Below are 14,930 nucleotides of genomic sequence, written 5' to 3'. Positions count from 1 at the left end.
TACAATAATCGCTAAATATAGAACAAAACAATTAAAAGTGTATTGAAAGTGGTTGTGTTGACGATGATCAATAAGAAAACAGACAAAGAATTAATTATTTCAATTGGAAAAATAGGGATTAGGTTTCATCTCTCTCATTCTCATGTATTTTGATTAGCATGTCAATATTAAGTTCTTTAATTGAAATTGATGCCCGTATAAAAATCATTTATATCGATTTCTCGCATATAAAATTCTTAAGAATGTTCCCTAACTATCGATCCCTCGCATAATTATAAGAACAACTTAGAACGAAGCTCAGACGTTAATAGCAATTAACATTTCAAGTCTATTCCTAGCACTTAAATATGTTAAGTATTGTTGTTTAGGTCCGAACCCTAAAAATACCTCCCGGTCAGATTTAAGATTCTCAATTTGTCACGGAAAATTAAAAGTAAAACAACAATACCAATAATCAATCAAGAACTGAATATTAATATATAAGATATCACCTCAATACATAAGAGTTTGAGCAGATTACTCCCAATCCCAAAGGGTAGAATTAGCCACGCATATTTCTATCACCTTCCATTCTCCCAATTGGGTTACAATTCACTCTATGGTGTTTTCCTCTCAATCTGGCACACTAAGGTTGAGCCTCTAGTCCTCTATTTATCCTAGTTTTCTAGGGTTAGGTTGTTTATTGTGTCGCGCTAATGGGCTAAATGATAAAACATAAAAAAGGCCCAATCTTTCTTTGCATCTTTTCCATTCTGGGACCTTCTATCTTTATCTTTTTAGCTCAAATCATTCATCTTTAATCCAAATCTCCAATCTTCCTTAGAAATCTGCAATTAACACCAAATTTGGGAATAAAATACTCTTATTCAAATAAAGATCATAAAAAATGTAAAAAGGTATAAATTCATAAATTAGGGATTATTTTATATGTAAATTAGCAATAAATCCTCACAAGTGCCTATATTTTAATATGAAATATTACTGAAATTAAACACTTATCACTCTCCCCAACTTAGAATCTTACTTGTCCTCAAGCAAAGTAAATGAATATATTTGAATTTAAATATCAAACAACTTAATTCATTAAACAACAGATCAAATTAGAAAATTATGATGCTTCCAAATTCAAATATAGAAAATTATAGACACAATCAATTTCCAGGATCAAATCAAAACAAATAAATGACAATTCATCAAGGAATATCTTCTCATATGCTCACGGGTAAGTGTTTCTCTCTATTTTCACTGAATCATAACAAATCACAGTTGCTTTTCATTTCATCTTCAAATCACAAACATATTAGAAACATGAATCTTGAGGTCTTTTCCAGGGTTGTAATGAGGCTGGGCTTCCAAAAAATATTGGTTTTTCTTAGATAACAAAATGCACATCTTAAAGAAGAAGATCATACCTACAATTCAATTATAGAGAACATATATGTTATCTAATTACCACTTTCTTTCGATGTCACCTTTTTCCTCATTTTCTTTCTTTTCATGATTTTCATGAAATTTTTTTCTATCTTTCTCTTTTTTTTTATTTCTTTTTCTTCTTCGGTTTCTCTTACTTTTTTGTTTTGTTTTCAATAATAGGAAAAGATTCTTCCTATTTTCAACTTTTTGAACTTTCAAAATCAGAACCAACCATTCCCTTTTCTATATGTATTGCATCTATGTTCTCCTTCCTTAGACATGCTAAAGGGTAGAAAATTATATTAATAAAGGTTAAGGTGCAATATTAACAAAAAAAATTTCTTGGCCCAAAGGGGATATAAAAATATGGAATTCTAATATAAAGGTTGGCTTTTTGGCCCTGGCTCCTAATTAACACAAACAAATGCCTCAATCATCTTCATGCTCTTTTATGATGCAACAAAAATAAAAATTAAGCAACCACAACTGTCAATTCATCAGTAAAACTCTCAAAACTGTTTAAGGTTCACACACTCACTTGGTTTAAATGGTCTCATTCCTTTTTGTCTTGTCATTATCTATCCTAATCAATCATCCTGTTAAATTTTTATGTATCATAATTTTAACTACATTTGAATAGGGATTCAATCATATTTTCTTTTCTAAGCTGTGTCTAATTCATCTCACTACTTAATATTTAAACACAAATTCTTTTTTCCACAATTCAAAATTAATATTCTAGTTCTTTTTAATTTGAAAATAAAAAATAAAAATAAACTAGAAAACAAACAAATTAAAACTGAAATTTAGTCAAGAAAGATAATTCAAGACTTAAAATTACCAAACTAATAAAACAGGAAATTTATTCAAAATAAGCAATAAAAACAAACCAAACAAATAAGCAAATAAACAGAAAACAAAATAACCGAAAAACAAAATAAATAAAATAAGAAAAAATCCAAATAACTGAAAAGAAAAGAGAATTAGAGAGATAAAACCATATTTTTGTTCAATCCTCTATTCTTAAGAAGTCATCCAGCATTTTGTTAAAATTTTTATCTACAGTCTTGCTTCATTTGCTGGATCTGCCCCCTGAATAATAGAACCTGTCCCCAGGTCAAAAATACATAACCTGCAAAATGATTAGGAGGCATATAGGATTTTTTTTTCATTATTCTTATTTACTTTTATTTTTTATTTTTTATTTTAAATAAAATCAGCAAAGGTAATAAAACAGCATAAAACTAAAATGTGGACTGGGTTGCCTCCCAGTAAGCGCTCGTTTAACGTCATCTAGCTTGACGCCTGTTTATTTCAAGATGGACAACTCTCTTTGTTGCATCATGTTGTATGCATTCTTCCTCGTTACAAGAACATCTTCAACCACACGATAAGGATCTTTGATGGATCTTTTTGCCAATTGCATCTTGGTGGGTTGAACCTCCAAATCGCCTAAATAAAGTGCAACCTTGTCCACAGATAAAACACCTATAGACACGGGAAGATTAAAACCTCCTAAGTTCTTAGAATTTTGAAGGAAGTCCCTTTGAGTCATGATACTGCATCTAGCCTCCAACTCTCTATTTCTCTCTTCAATATAGCTCCTATTCTTCGGAAATCTCTCAAATGTTGAATCTTGCTTCAGATTTCCTGCAAAATAATTCCTAGGGAGCAATTTGTCAAAGAATTTTCTGTCCTTCTCTGTTTTTGAAGGAGGATGAGGATATGATAAATCTTTTTCAAGAACACTTCTCTCCTTATTTTTAATTTTTTCTTCCTCATTTCTTTTCATTTCTCTCTCTAACTCCTCAGTCTCATCTTCTTTTTCAGCTATTACCTTATTGCAATGCTCTTTTGGGTTGGTTTGGTTGTCAACTAAAAACTGACCACTTTGTATTTCTTCAAATTGTTTAGCCACTTTTCCCATTTGGATCTCTATATTCCTGATCGTTGTCATGCTATTTTCTTCCATTATCACAAGCTTTGTTAAGGCTTCTTCAACTTTACTCATTCTTTCAAGCATGGATGAATCCTCAACTTCAGATGAATTGTTCAGATAAGAACAGTGACCATTAGGATGATCACCTCCACAAAAATCACACATGATTGATTGACTCTGGCTTTGAGATGAATGCACAACATATAACTGTTGGGGCAATTTAGCCATTTGTGCGGTTAGTTGCCCAATCTGCTATGTCAGAATTTTATTTTTAGCCAAGAGTGCATTTTCTAACGACCCTTCCTTCTGAGTATTTTGTATATCATGTTGGGCTTGATAATCAGTTGACACCAATGCAACAATAATCCTTGTCGCTTGTTCTACATCAAGAGCCATCATTGTGCCGCCAGCTGCAGCATCTAGGAGCATCTTTGTGTTAGATCTGAGACCGGTGAAAAATATGCCCAGTTGAGCAATATCTTCAAACCCATGATTTGGGCATTTTCTAAGTAACATTTTAAATCTTTCCCATGTCTCACAGAATGATTCATCTACTCCTTGTCTGAACACAGAAATTTCAGACTTTGCTTTGATGTAGCGAGAAATTGGAAAAAATATTTGCAGAAATTTTTCCTCTACCTCCTTCCAACTAGTGAGACTCTGATTTGGAAGTGATCTGAGCCAATCCTTAGCCTTTCCTGCCAATGACAAAGAAAACAAACGCATATAAGCATTTTCAAGATCACTTGATTGAAAGCCCATTGTTCCCACCAATACATAAAATGTAGACAAATGTGAACATGGATCCTCATGATCCATTGCTTTGAATTGATGAGTAATGATGAGAGTGAGAAAATTAGGATTTATTTTCAAGGCCTTAGCGGTAGCAAGTATTGCGATACTAGAATAATGCCTTGGTCTTTGGTACATGAAATAATCTCCAAGTGTCCTCTTAGTAGGTGGTGCTTGTTCTTCTGCCATGTTGCTTTCTTCCTAAAAGATATTAATGAAGAAAAAAAAAAACAGAGTATTTTTTTTTCTTTAAAGAAAAAGTAAAATAAAAAATAAAAACAAATTTGCAAAATAAAATAAAAATAAAACAAAACACTAAAATGACGTTAAGAGAAAAATAACAAAAATATTAAAAAAATATATATATATACAGATAAAATCTAAACTAAAAACAGAATAAAAGAAAACACTTAAAAACAAGAAATAACGTACATAAAAATAAAAAATAAATACGAGGAATAAAATAAATAAAAAAAATAAAAAAAAGCTAAACAAGAATAAAACTGAAAAGTATAATTGTAAACAACTAACAAAATTTCTAACTAACTTACGTAAAAATAATTAATTAAAACAAATAAATAAAAACTACGTAAACCTAAATAAAACTACCTACAAATAAACTACGTAAACTAAATCTATAAGAAAAAAAAACGAAATAAAATTTAAGAAAACAAAACAAAATTAAAATCAAAATAAAATAAAATTAAAATAAAAACCAACTAACATAAATAACGTAAAGAAAAAAAATAAAAACAATTTTTTTTTTAAAACAGAAAATCTGTAAATTAAATTAAAATAAAATCTATAATGAAATAAAATAAACAAAATCAAAACAAATCAAAACAATTAAAATATTTAGAATATTTAGGAAATTATACTCAACAAATCAAATCTGTTCCCCGGCAACGGCGCAAAAAACTTGATGACTTTTTACGGCAAGTGCACCGCTTTGTCAGAAGTAATAATTGTCCCTAAGGACGGATATCGATCCCACAAGGAACAGTGAATTATCAAGTACAATAATTGCTAAATATAGAACAAAACAATTAAAAGTGTATTGAAAGTGGTTGTGTTGACGATGATCAATAAGAAAACAGACAAAGAATTAATTATTTCAATTGGAAAAATAGGGATTAGGTTTCATCTCTCTCATTCTCATGTATTTTGATTAGCATGTCAATATTAAGTTCTTTAATTGAAATTGATGCCCGTATAAAAATCATTTATATCGATTCCTCGCATATAAAATTCTTAAGAATGTTCCCTAACTATCGATCCCTCGCATAATTATAAGAACAACTTAGAACGAAGCTCAGACGTTAATAGCAATTAACATTTCAAGTCTATTCCTAGCACTTAAATATGTTAAGTATTGTTGTTTAGGTCCGAACCCTAAAAATACCTCCCGGTCAGATTTAAGATTCTCAATTTGTCACGGAAAATTAAAAGTAAAACAACAATACCAATAATCAATCAAGAACTGAATATTAATATATAAGATATCACCTCAATACATAAGAGTTTGAGCAGATTACTCGCAATCCCAAAGGGTAGAATTAGCCACGCATATTTCTATCACCTTCCATTCTCCCAATTGGGTTACAATTCACTCTATGGTGTTTTCCTCTCAATCTGGCACACTAAGGTTGAGCCTCTAGTCCTCTATTTATCCTAGTTTTCTAGGGTTAGGTTGTTTATTGTGTCGCGCTAATGGGCTAAATGATAAAACATAAAAAAGGCCCAATCTTTCTTTGCATCTTTTCCATTCTGGGACCTTCTATCTTTATCTTTTTAGCTCAAATCATTCATCTTTAATCCAAATCTCCAATCTTCCTTAGAAATCTGCAATTAACACCAAATTTGGGAATAAAATACTCTTATTCAAATAAAGATCATAAAAAATGTAAAAAGGTATAAATTCATAAATTAGGGATTATTTTATAGGTAAATTAGCAATAAATCCTCACAAGTGCCTATATTTTAATATGAAATATTACTGAAATTAAACACTTATCATTGGGCAAAGAGGAAAAAGGTCTTTGGGTGGATATTGTGAAGTCAAAATATGGTTCGTGGTGGTCTCTAGAGTAAGGATAATCGAGATGAATCTATTTGGTGGAGAAACCTTAGGAAAGTCTGTGGACGAAGTGTTAATGCAAACTGGTTCATGGATAACATTCTATGGAAGGTAGGGAACGAAAATAGAATTCTTTTTGGGAAGATTTGTGGTTAGGTAATACATATTTAGTCTTGAACTATCGGAGATTGTATGCTAATTCTGAACAAAAAGGCTTAACTGTGGGGGATTTTGGTGGCTGGCACGATAACCAAGTGTTGGAATTTTAATTGGAGGAGACAATGGTTTGAGTGGGAGAAACATATGGTAGCAAATTTGAATTTGCATCTTTCGAATGTCTGCGTAAAATATCAACAAGAAGATGAATGGTCATGGAGGTTGGATGTAAATGGTAGTTTAATGTGGAATTTGTATATAGTTTGTTACAAAATTCAATAGTGGGGTTAGTTAATGTTTTTCCTTTAAAACTTTGTGGAGTTCAAAAAGCGTTACCTTCAACTTTGCTATTTGTTTGGAGACTATTCCACAAAAAATAGTCACCCTTGACAATATTTTGAAAAGAAACGTTCATATTGCTAGTCTTAATTGTGTTATGTGTGATAGCAAGCAAAAATTCATTAGCCATCTATATTTTACATACAATATAGCTAATCAAATTTGGAATTTGTATGACAATTGACTATGTCTTATCTTAGTGCACCACAAGGACACAATCCTTCATTTTCGAGGTTATGGACATTTTGGTCTAATAAGGAAACACAATCAAATTTGCAAAACTGTTTGGATAGTCACAGTTTGGACTATCTGGACCCATAGAAATGAGATTATTTTCAAAAATAAAAAACCCGACGATTTACAAATTTTCGCTTTGATCTAGATAAAATCTTGGGCTTGGATTACAAATAATTATATGAAAGCTTTCTTCTCATACTCTGATTGGTGTTTGTCTCCAATTACGTGCATCAACTCTTTGGCTCTTTGATTTCTTTTTAGTTGAATTTGAAATGTGGTAACTTGAATCAGGCTATTAAGCCTATATAAAGTGTTCTTTTCAGGGTTTTCAAAATTAATTTGATAGGTGTTTCCAACCCAAAAGCTGAGGCATCTCTCCTTCCTACATGAGGTGTGATGAGAACACAATGAAGGCTTTGAATATGGAATTAAGCAAAAGTCTAAGGCGGGACAACAACGAGGATAAAAATAAAAATGGTGACAAGCTGTCATAAATTGAGAGGAGTAGGAAGACGTTTTTCTTTTGTTCATGAAGAGGTAATGCAGAGTTGGTTAAGACAAACACTAGTATTTATTGTGGGGATAAGTGGACAAGCTTTCCCCTACTAATGTGGAACATGGTTTCATAGATAGGTATGTAGTGTGCTATGTTGATGCGAGTGTAGAGATGTTTTTTCTGCACTATCTTTTTATTTTTTATAAAACGATTGGATCACCCTTAAAATGTTTTATATTTATTTATTCTTATTGCTGATTAAAAAAATATTAAATGTGTCACCATAACCAATTATACATGAAATCATAATGAGTTATGGTGACTCAATATGCACCAACACCATAATGACTATTCAAGTAAAAGGTATAATATTTTAATATAAATGTATAATCACTTTTTCAAACTTTATACTTTAATATTTTTTTATTAACTTTCTTCACAATTATACACTAAAACATAATCTTTTGAAACCTACATGATTAGAAGCCCTTACCACCATATGTCAAATTTCCTCAATAGTGTCCCAAACATGAAGTTCTCCCACAATTGCTCACATGCATGTAATTTATAACTACATCAATTGAAACTTAGATACAGGAAGAACACATGATAAAATATTTAAACTCACTCCAATTTCTCTTCTTTACTTCAGGTATGAAAGGGGACACTACTCCTCCCCTCTCCTATTTCCACTAAAACCCACACATTCAAACATGAAAAAGTATAACATCTTTCTCTACTACTCCCTTAATGCAGAGAGAGTAAGTCGATAACATTTTAGAACTAAGGCAAACAACAATTTAAGTACTCTCAAGCAAATTTCTAGCAAACCTTTTGTATTGCTTCTCATTTGTAATCGATTTTAATATATATATATATATATATATATATATAATAGTTTAATAGCATGTGACTGATAAAACAAATTATCGTTAAATTTTAAATTACTTTTATACTATATTTGAACTTTAATTCAACTTTATAAAACTTCCTCATAAGATTTGCCTCCACTTTTATTTATTTATAAAGCTATTACAATTTAAAAAAGTTATGTCTATTATAAAATGAACATTAATTACTAAATTATATTTTGATTTAAATAATTAAATAAAAACTAATGATACATTTTGTTATTTTTTACCTTTCTTTAATTTATCTATATAAAATAAGATATTTTTTCAATTTTTATTATAATATTTGTCTAAATAATACCTTTTAACTTTCGTTTATTTTTATTTTCCTTATTATCTCTCTCATTTTCTTTTTTTTTCCTCATCTACAACAAGTATTAAGGAATGTCATACTTTAAATAAATAAAAACTAAAATAAATTTTAGATGTATACTATTCTAATATATAATTATTCATTTCCATTTTATCCTTTCATTTTAAAAATATTCTCAATGTGAGTAAATTTTAATTTTTATGTTCTATCATATTAAAAACTGTTATATCATGAGTTTTAAAATAATATTTACGAAATCAATAATTTTTTAAACATAAAATTTATTATTGAATGTTCGTAAAAAAATTACACTATCAGTATTGTATATAAATTAATTCCATTTAAATAATAATTAAGTTTTACGTTAACAATATCACAATACTATTAAAAAAATATTTTCTCAGAAATATTAAATTATGTAGAAAACCACCTTTTTTAATGTATATTTATTATAAAATACTAAAGATACTATTGGTACTTATTATTGCTTATTGAAATTATATTTTTAAAATGAAGATCACTTTAAATCTTGTTTAAAACATTCTACTATAAAATGGACTATGTAAATTAGTTATATTGTTTATCAAAAGTTTGTTGGATCATATTCCATTTTTTTTTCATTTAATTGTTGGATATCCTACACCAATTAGATATTAAAGCCTTTCATTATATATAAGTGGATGCAGATTTCAATCTTATGATCGATTTTATGGAATTGAATTAGATGTACACTTCCTAATATGGTTAATATGATATATCGGGATGAGGAGAATTATATCAAACATCAATATACTTTTCCAAGGAATTAATACGTCAACAACCAATTTCTTCCAACTTTTTCATTTCATTTATTTTATGTTTTGAAACAAATTAAATCAATTTAAAAGAAAATTCTTTAAGTTAAAAATGAATAGCAGAGTTCACATAATAAATGCAAAGATGTCTTCCTGTACTACCTGCAATATTTCCAACCGTCATCTCTATCAAGGTCAAGAGAAACAGCTCACCAAATTAATTAAACCCCATCAATCTGAATCAATATGATTTCATATACTCAAATTAGTCTCAGATTATGCTATTTATTTCCATCCATAATTTCACTGGACCACCAAGTCTTTTCTGCTTCCTTGTTTTCAAAATAATAGATTGCAAATTAAATCTTTCAGCACATAATTTTATTAAAATTAATGATAGATGCATTTCTTTACTATTATTATAAAGGTTTTAATAAATTAATATAGAATAAAATTGAAATATTCAAAGATTAAAATTATGAATACAAAAGTATTTTTTTCTATTTAAATAAAAAATTATTAATATATAAATAAATAAATAAAAGAGTAATTGAATACTCCAACTCTTTTACAAATAGTCAACCATATATATATATAAAGAAGATCACAAAAATGTTCATTCAAAATCACCATAAACATAAATATCTTCTCCTCACATTTCACTATTTAGCACTAAAGATATAGATAAAATAAAGTCACCCAACTTATTGACAAAAAAAAAAAAAAACTAAAAAAACATCTTTTCTATAATTAGTTAAAATAATTTTATTATTAATAAAAATTTATAAATTAATTTATAAATTAGTATCTATCTTTTTCTTTTAATACTAAAATTTTAGTTACTAATTATTATAAATTCTAAATTAGTCATTATCACCTTTACTAAGAAGAATTTATAATGTTGAAATCTTCTTCTAAATTATTCATCATCACCTTTACTAAGAAGAATTTATAATGTTGAAATCTTCCTCAAACTTTATTTTTTCCATAAAAAGTAAAGCAGACATACAACTATATTTCATTTGCATGGATTTACTCACTCATTAATTATTTATATGTAATACAACTCTGGTGCTAATCTTGGTTTGGCTTCTAACACAAGTGGCTCAGCAAGCATACCACCATTACCAGACTTAACAATGTTGATACTTGATACATTTGGAGGTGCACTCCAAGAAAAGGCATGAATCAACCTGGCAAATAACATCACAGTCATGGTGGACCCAAGTATCACTGCAGGACAACCTCTCCTTCCTGTGCCAAATGTTATGAACTTCAAATCTGGCTCTGACAAAGCAACCATGGATCCATCATTCATTTCATGACGTTCAGGTTTGAACTTGTGAGGTTCATTCCACACTCTAGGGTTTCGTCCAAGTCCATGTCTGCTTAGTAGTACATGGCTACCCTTTGGAATAAAATAGTTTCCCACCATTGTGTCATTGCTTGAGACATGGGGAGGATTAAAAGGCACCACTGGATGAAGGCGAAAAGCTTCTCTAACACAAGCCTTTACGTAATTGAGCTTTGGAATATCTGATTCTTGCACCATCCTTTGCTTACCTACAATCTTGTCTACTTCTTCAGTGGCTTGCTGAAGTATGTGCGGCTCATTTATCATTTCTGCAAGTGCACATTCAACTGCATTGGATGGATTGTCTGCTCCTCCAAACATAAGTTCCTGCATATTATTCCGTTTTTTTTATCAGCAATAAATTAAAAAGTGACATTTCAGCATGTTTCAACTTTTTTACAAGTATCAAGAGGCGTTCATCCCTATAGACTTAGGCTTCTTAATCTTACCTTCTCTGAATCAACAAAACAGAATGCCATAGACCCTTTACAGCAACCCAAACCAAACTGCTCACAGATATCATGACAGTAGCTATAAAACATTCCTAGCATCTTTCCTAATAAATATAACCATAGATCACTACCACCTATAAAATACAAACAGAGTTGGCATGAATTTGGCCTATGCTGCATCAGAATTGGCCGAAGAAGCACATAACAGGCACACACAAAATCATAATAAAAAACTGCATAACATTGCAATCTTCATGAACAGAGAACACTTTGTGACAGTGCATCTACTGCAGCTTCAGTTTCATTGATCCGCCACCGCTTGACTGCAATCCAACACACAGCTCCAACAACGTTATGCAGTAAAAACTGCATAAATTTCAGCAATGTTGCACATTCCACTCGTGACAGCCAATTCAATCTTCATGATGACCTTCTCCTGAAACCGTCTTGTTCCCTTGCACCTAACCAAGTAATTTACTACCTATGTTTGTTCACTGACTTGCCATCTTTGCTTATAACATGCCTGACTTCTCCTCTTTCATCAGAGCAGACCTCTCTACCTCTACTTGTTCCTTTACATCATTCTGACCTTCCTCCATTCATCTCCTTGTCATTCACATTCTCCTTCATCTTTAGCCCCCTCTACCAATTCTGCTTTCTATTCCACTGCAGGGGTGAGATGAATACATGGTTCTAAAGGCAGATATGGTTGCTGGAAAAATTTCACAGCAGATGCTCTGATGAACCTTTGCATTGGAGCAGGATTATCATTGCAGCTGTTCCCAACACAAAGCGCTTGATCCCAGCCTTTAGGCTTCCTAACTCCTCACTCACCTTCTCATAACCATAACACCCTTTGTTTCGCTGCATTAGGAACAGTCAGCAAGGGTCTTCAGCTTCCTCTAACCATTCACATTGCATATTATTCCGTTAATGCATACATTTATGGTTTGTATTTGTATTGCGAAATTGTTGATTCATGTAGAACAGAAAGAAAACAAAAGATGTGACTATAGTTTGTGCCTTAAATTTGGACAGTGTTAAGATTGTTTTATTTTGGAAAAGATTTGTTCTACAACTCCCTTTTTCTCTCACATACACTGTCTAACTGTTTTTATTAATAAAATATTATATTAAAATAATATTAATAATTAATAGAAAGATAATATATATATATATATATATAGAGAGAGAGAGAGAGGGAGAGAGAGAGAGATGGTATAATTAAGAGTAGATTTACAGTTTATCTTAATATTAATGATTAAGAGTTTTAAAAACGAACAATTATTAAATAGTATTTTTTATTACTTGAAAAAATCCTTGTTTTGTTTCTCTAAATTAAGCATATACAATAAAAATTAAATAATATTTTTTTTATAAGGTATAGTTTTTTTTATACATGGGGAGGTGATGTGAGGGAGCTCAGGTTTGGAGTATTTCTTTAAAATACTCTTATTTATTTATTTTATTATTTATTGATAAAAAAATAAGTAAATCTCATTTTATAAATCTGTTTTTAAGATTAAGTTAGATCTAGACTCTTAATATCAGGATTATTTAATTTTTTTCTAAAAGTTTGTTAGATCTATTATGCTTCAGTTATGTTGTTATTGGACCATCACCAATTTTTGTAAAATTGAATTAGATTTTAAAGTCTTTTTTAAAATAAGTAAATTAGACAAATATATATAAAACTAAATATGTTTATTTTATTAAAATAAAGCACTTTTAGAAAAAGTAATAAGGAGTGATGCATTACTATAGTAAGCGCCTTGATTTCCTTGACGGTCAAAGTAGGAGTATGATTGTCATCTTTGAGTGAGATGAGAACATCAAGCAAGTCTTCTTCAACGCTCTTTGATCCATCGTTCCATTGCTTCATTCTCTCTTCAACCAATGGATCGTGATACTTCTCCATCGTCCTCATTCCTTTCTTCACCATCCTCTTGTGCCCATCCAAGTCAAAAACCCTCAACCACGGCACATAATCAGAAGCAGAGAATGCATAAACGTGCTTAAGCAATGTGAAAATAGCATTCACTTGTTCTACTTCCTCTGATCCAGGACCTCCGTCCATCCTACCCTTTCCAAAGTACCTTGTATCAAAAATCAGTTTCCTCGTCACATTGCAACAATAGTGTTGTGAAACTTCTCTCACATTCACATTGTTGCGTTTGTTGTAGACGTAAAACATAATGTTATCAGCTTCTTCGTTCCTTTTGTCCTGAAACCAGTGGTGCCTGAGAGGGGAGAACAAGTCGTTGACGAAGATTCTCCTCATTTTCTTCCATTGCTCCCCAAAGGGTACAATAGCTATGGTCACATAGCCACTAGACATGATATCAGTGGCCATGGTTAGTGGTCTTGATGCAAACTCAGCATCATGCTTTCTCAAAAACTCACAAGCAATGGAGGGACATGTCACTGGGATTACATGGACATTTCCTAGGCGAACACATGCAATTTCAGTGTTCATTTCTTGCATGAGATCGTGTATCCATCGAAACACAGGTTTGTTGGAAAGCATTTGAGGAAGGCTACCAACTATAGGCCAGGGTTTAGGACCAGGAGGCAGTTTAGGCTTCTCAAGTAGGTCATATCTCAAGGCTTTCATGATAGTAAAGCCACAAATCACAAGAAACAAAGAAATTACAAGGGGTTGAAGGTGCAGGCATAAAATATCGGGGGCGTAATCCATAGGTGCTGGGAATTGACAAGGGCATTGAAAGGAAGAAAATGTTAGGTTTAAAATGGTATGAGTTGCGAGTTAATCAGGTGCTTATTTATAAAGTTGCTAAAAGTTAAGAGTTATACCCCAATATAAAAAGAGAGATAAATATAGCTTTTTTCAATCAACATCAAAAAAAATAATTAACAAAAATATTTAAGATATATTTCAACCCAAAGTTCCAAACAACAAAATATATAAAAAATCATATATTAATTCAACCTATAACTAATCTGAGAAACTTACTCCATACGCTTTATACAGAACTCATAACCAAGCCTTTATCTGTGTCAAGGTATTATTTGTTAATAGACATATCTCTGTTACACCTTCACCGTTTGATTTTAAAACAACCTTCCCATGATTCCACAGTCAAATATATTCACAAGGAAAAATCTATGCACCTGTACAGTAACTGTCAAATGGCCATTAAGTATCAATTTTCTGTATTCTATAGTTATATCAAAATTTATTTGCTGATAAAAAAATATGTTCAGATATAATTTTAAATGTCATCATATCAACAATTTTAAAGGAAGGTTGCATATGTGATGTGAAAGTTGTCAATTATGAGGACTACCAAACATGATTTCAATTTGATGTAAGGTCTGAAAGGGTGTAAGGTTTTTCTGGTGGATGGGTAGCTTATGTAGTTTATGTTGGAGGGTTCTGGTTTTAAGCAAGTTATATGGTCGTTGTCACTGTGGAGGGTGAGAGCCTTGATTTTTAAGTGAACTGATGCCAAAGGAATGTCAATGATAGTGGCTTGGCATGGTGTTCTTATAGTAGATTACTAGTGACAGGGTGCTTTTTGGTGCTGTTTTTGTCTGCATTTTATGCAGCAAAAAGCCTGCATCTTTTTGTTTCTGGTTTGTTATTGTTAATCCGAAGATCTTGATTTTTGGGTTATGTATAAGGTTTGGAATAAC

General features: G+C 30.8%; 2 protein-coding genes and 1 pseudogene across 2 annotated transcripts; 1 reads left to right on the top strand and 2 right to left on the bottom strand.

The window, feature by feature from the left end:
• Positions 1–2,722: 2,722 nt before the first annotated feature.
• LOC137833498 (uncharacterized) lies at positions 2,723–3,580 on the bottom strand. Its single transcript, XM_068641843.1, has one exon. The coding sequence runs from the start codon at positions 3,578–3,580 to the stop codon at positions 2,723–2,725; it is 858 nt and encodes a 285-aa protein (XP_068497944.1).
• A 256-nt stretch (positions 3,581–3,836) lies between these two features.
• Positions 3,837–3,942, top strand: LOC137833769 (small nucleolar RNA R71; annotated as a pseudogene).
• Positions 3,943–10,440: 6,498 nt separating this feature from the next.
• Positions 10,441–14,010, bottom strand: LOC137831567 (isoleucine N-monooxygenase 1-like). Its single transcript, XM_068639292.1, has 2 exons — positions 13,033–14,010; positions 10,441–11,148 (listed from the first exon to the last, which is right to left on the bottom strand). Exons 1-2 carry the CDS (start codon positions 13,969–13,971, stop codon positions 10,519–10,521), a joined length of 1,569 nt encoding a protein of 522 aa, XP_068495393.1. The 5' UTR covers positions 13,972–14,010; the 3' UTR covers positions 10,441–10,518.
• Between the last annotated feature and the right edge of the window lie 920 nt (positions 14,011–14,930).

The sequence above is a fragment of the Phaseolus vulgaris genome, chromosome 6, assembly GCF_000499845.2.
Source record: "Phaseolus vulgaris cultivar G19833 chromosome 6, P. vulgaris v2.0, whole genome shotgun sequence".
Classification (NCBI taxonomy): domain Eukaryota; kingdom Viridiplantae; phylum Streptophyta; class Magnoliopsida; order Fabales; family Fabaceae; genus Phaseolus; species Phaseolus vulgaris.
Note: the sequence above shows the minus strand (reverse complement) of the source record. Positions and strands in the feature narration are given on the sequence as shown.

What these genes read in the sequence shown, in the direction of transcription:
- LOC137833498 (XM_068641843.1), bottom strand. Translation starts at nt 3,580, where the DNA reads ATGGCTAAATTGCCCCAACAGTTATATGTTGTGCATTCATCTCAAAGC.
- LOC137831567 (XM_068639292.1), bottom strand. Translation starts at nt 13,971, where the DNA reads ATGGATTACGCCCCCGATATTTTATGCCTGCACCTTCAACCCCTTGTA. An exon ending in AAATCAAGGCGCTTACTATA is followed by an intron (nt 11,149 to 13,032) that starts GTAATGCATCAC and finishes AATAATATGCAG; the next exon opens with GAACTTATGTTTGGAGGAGC.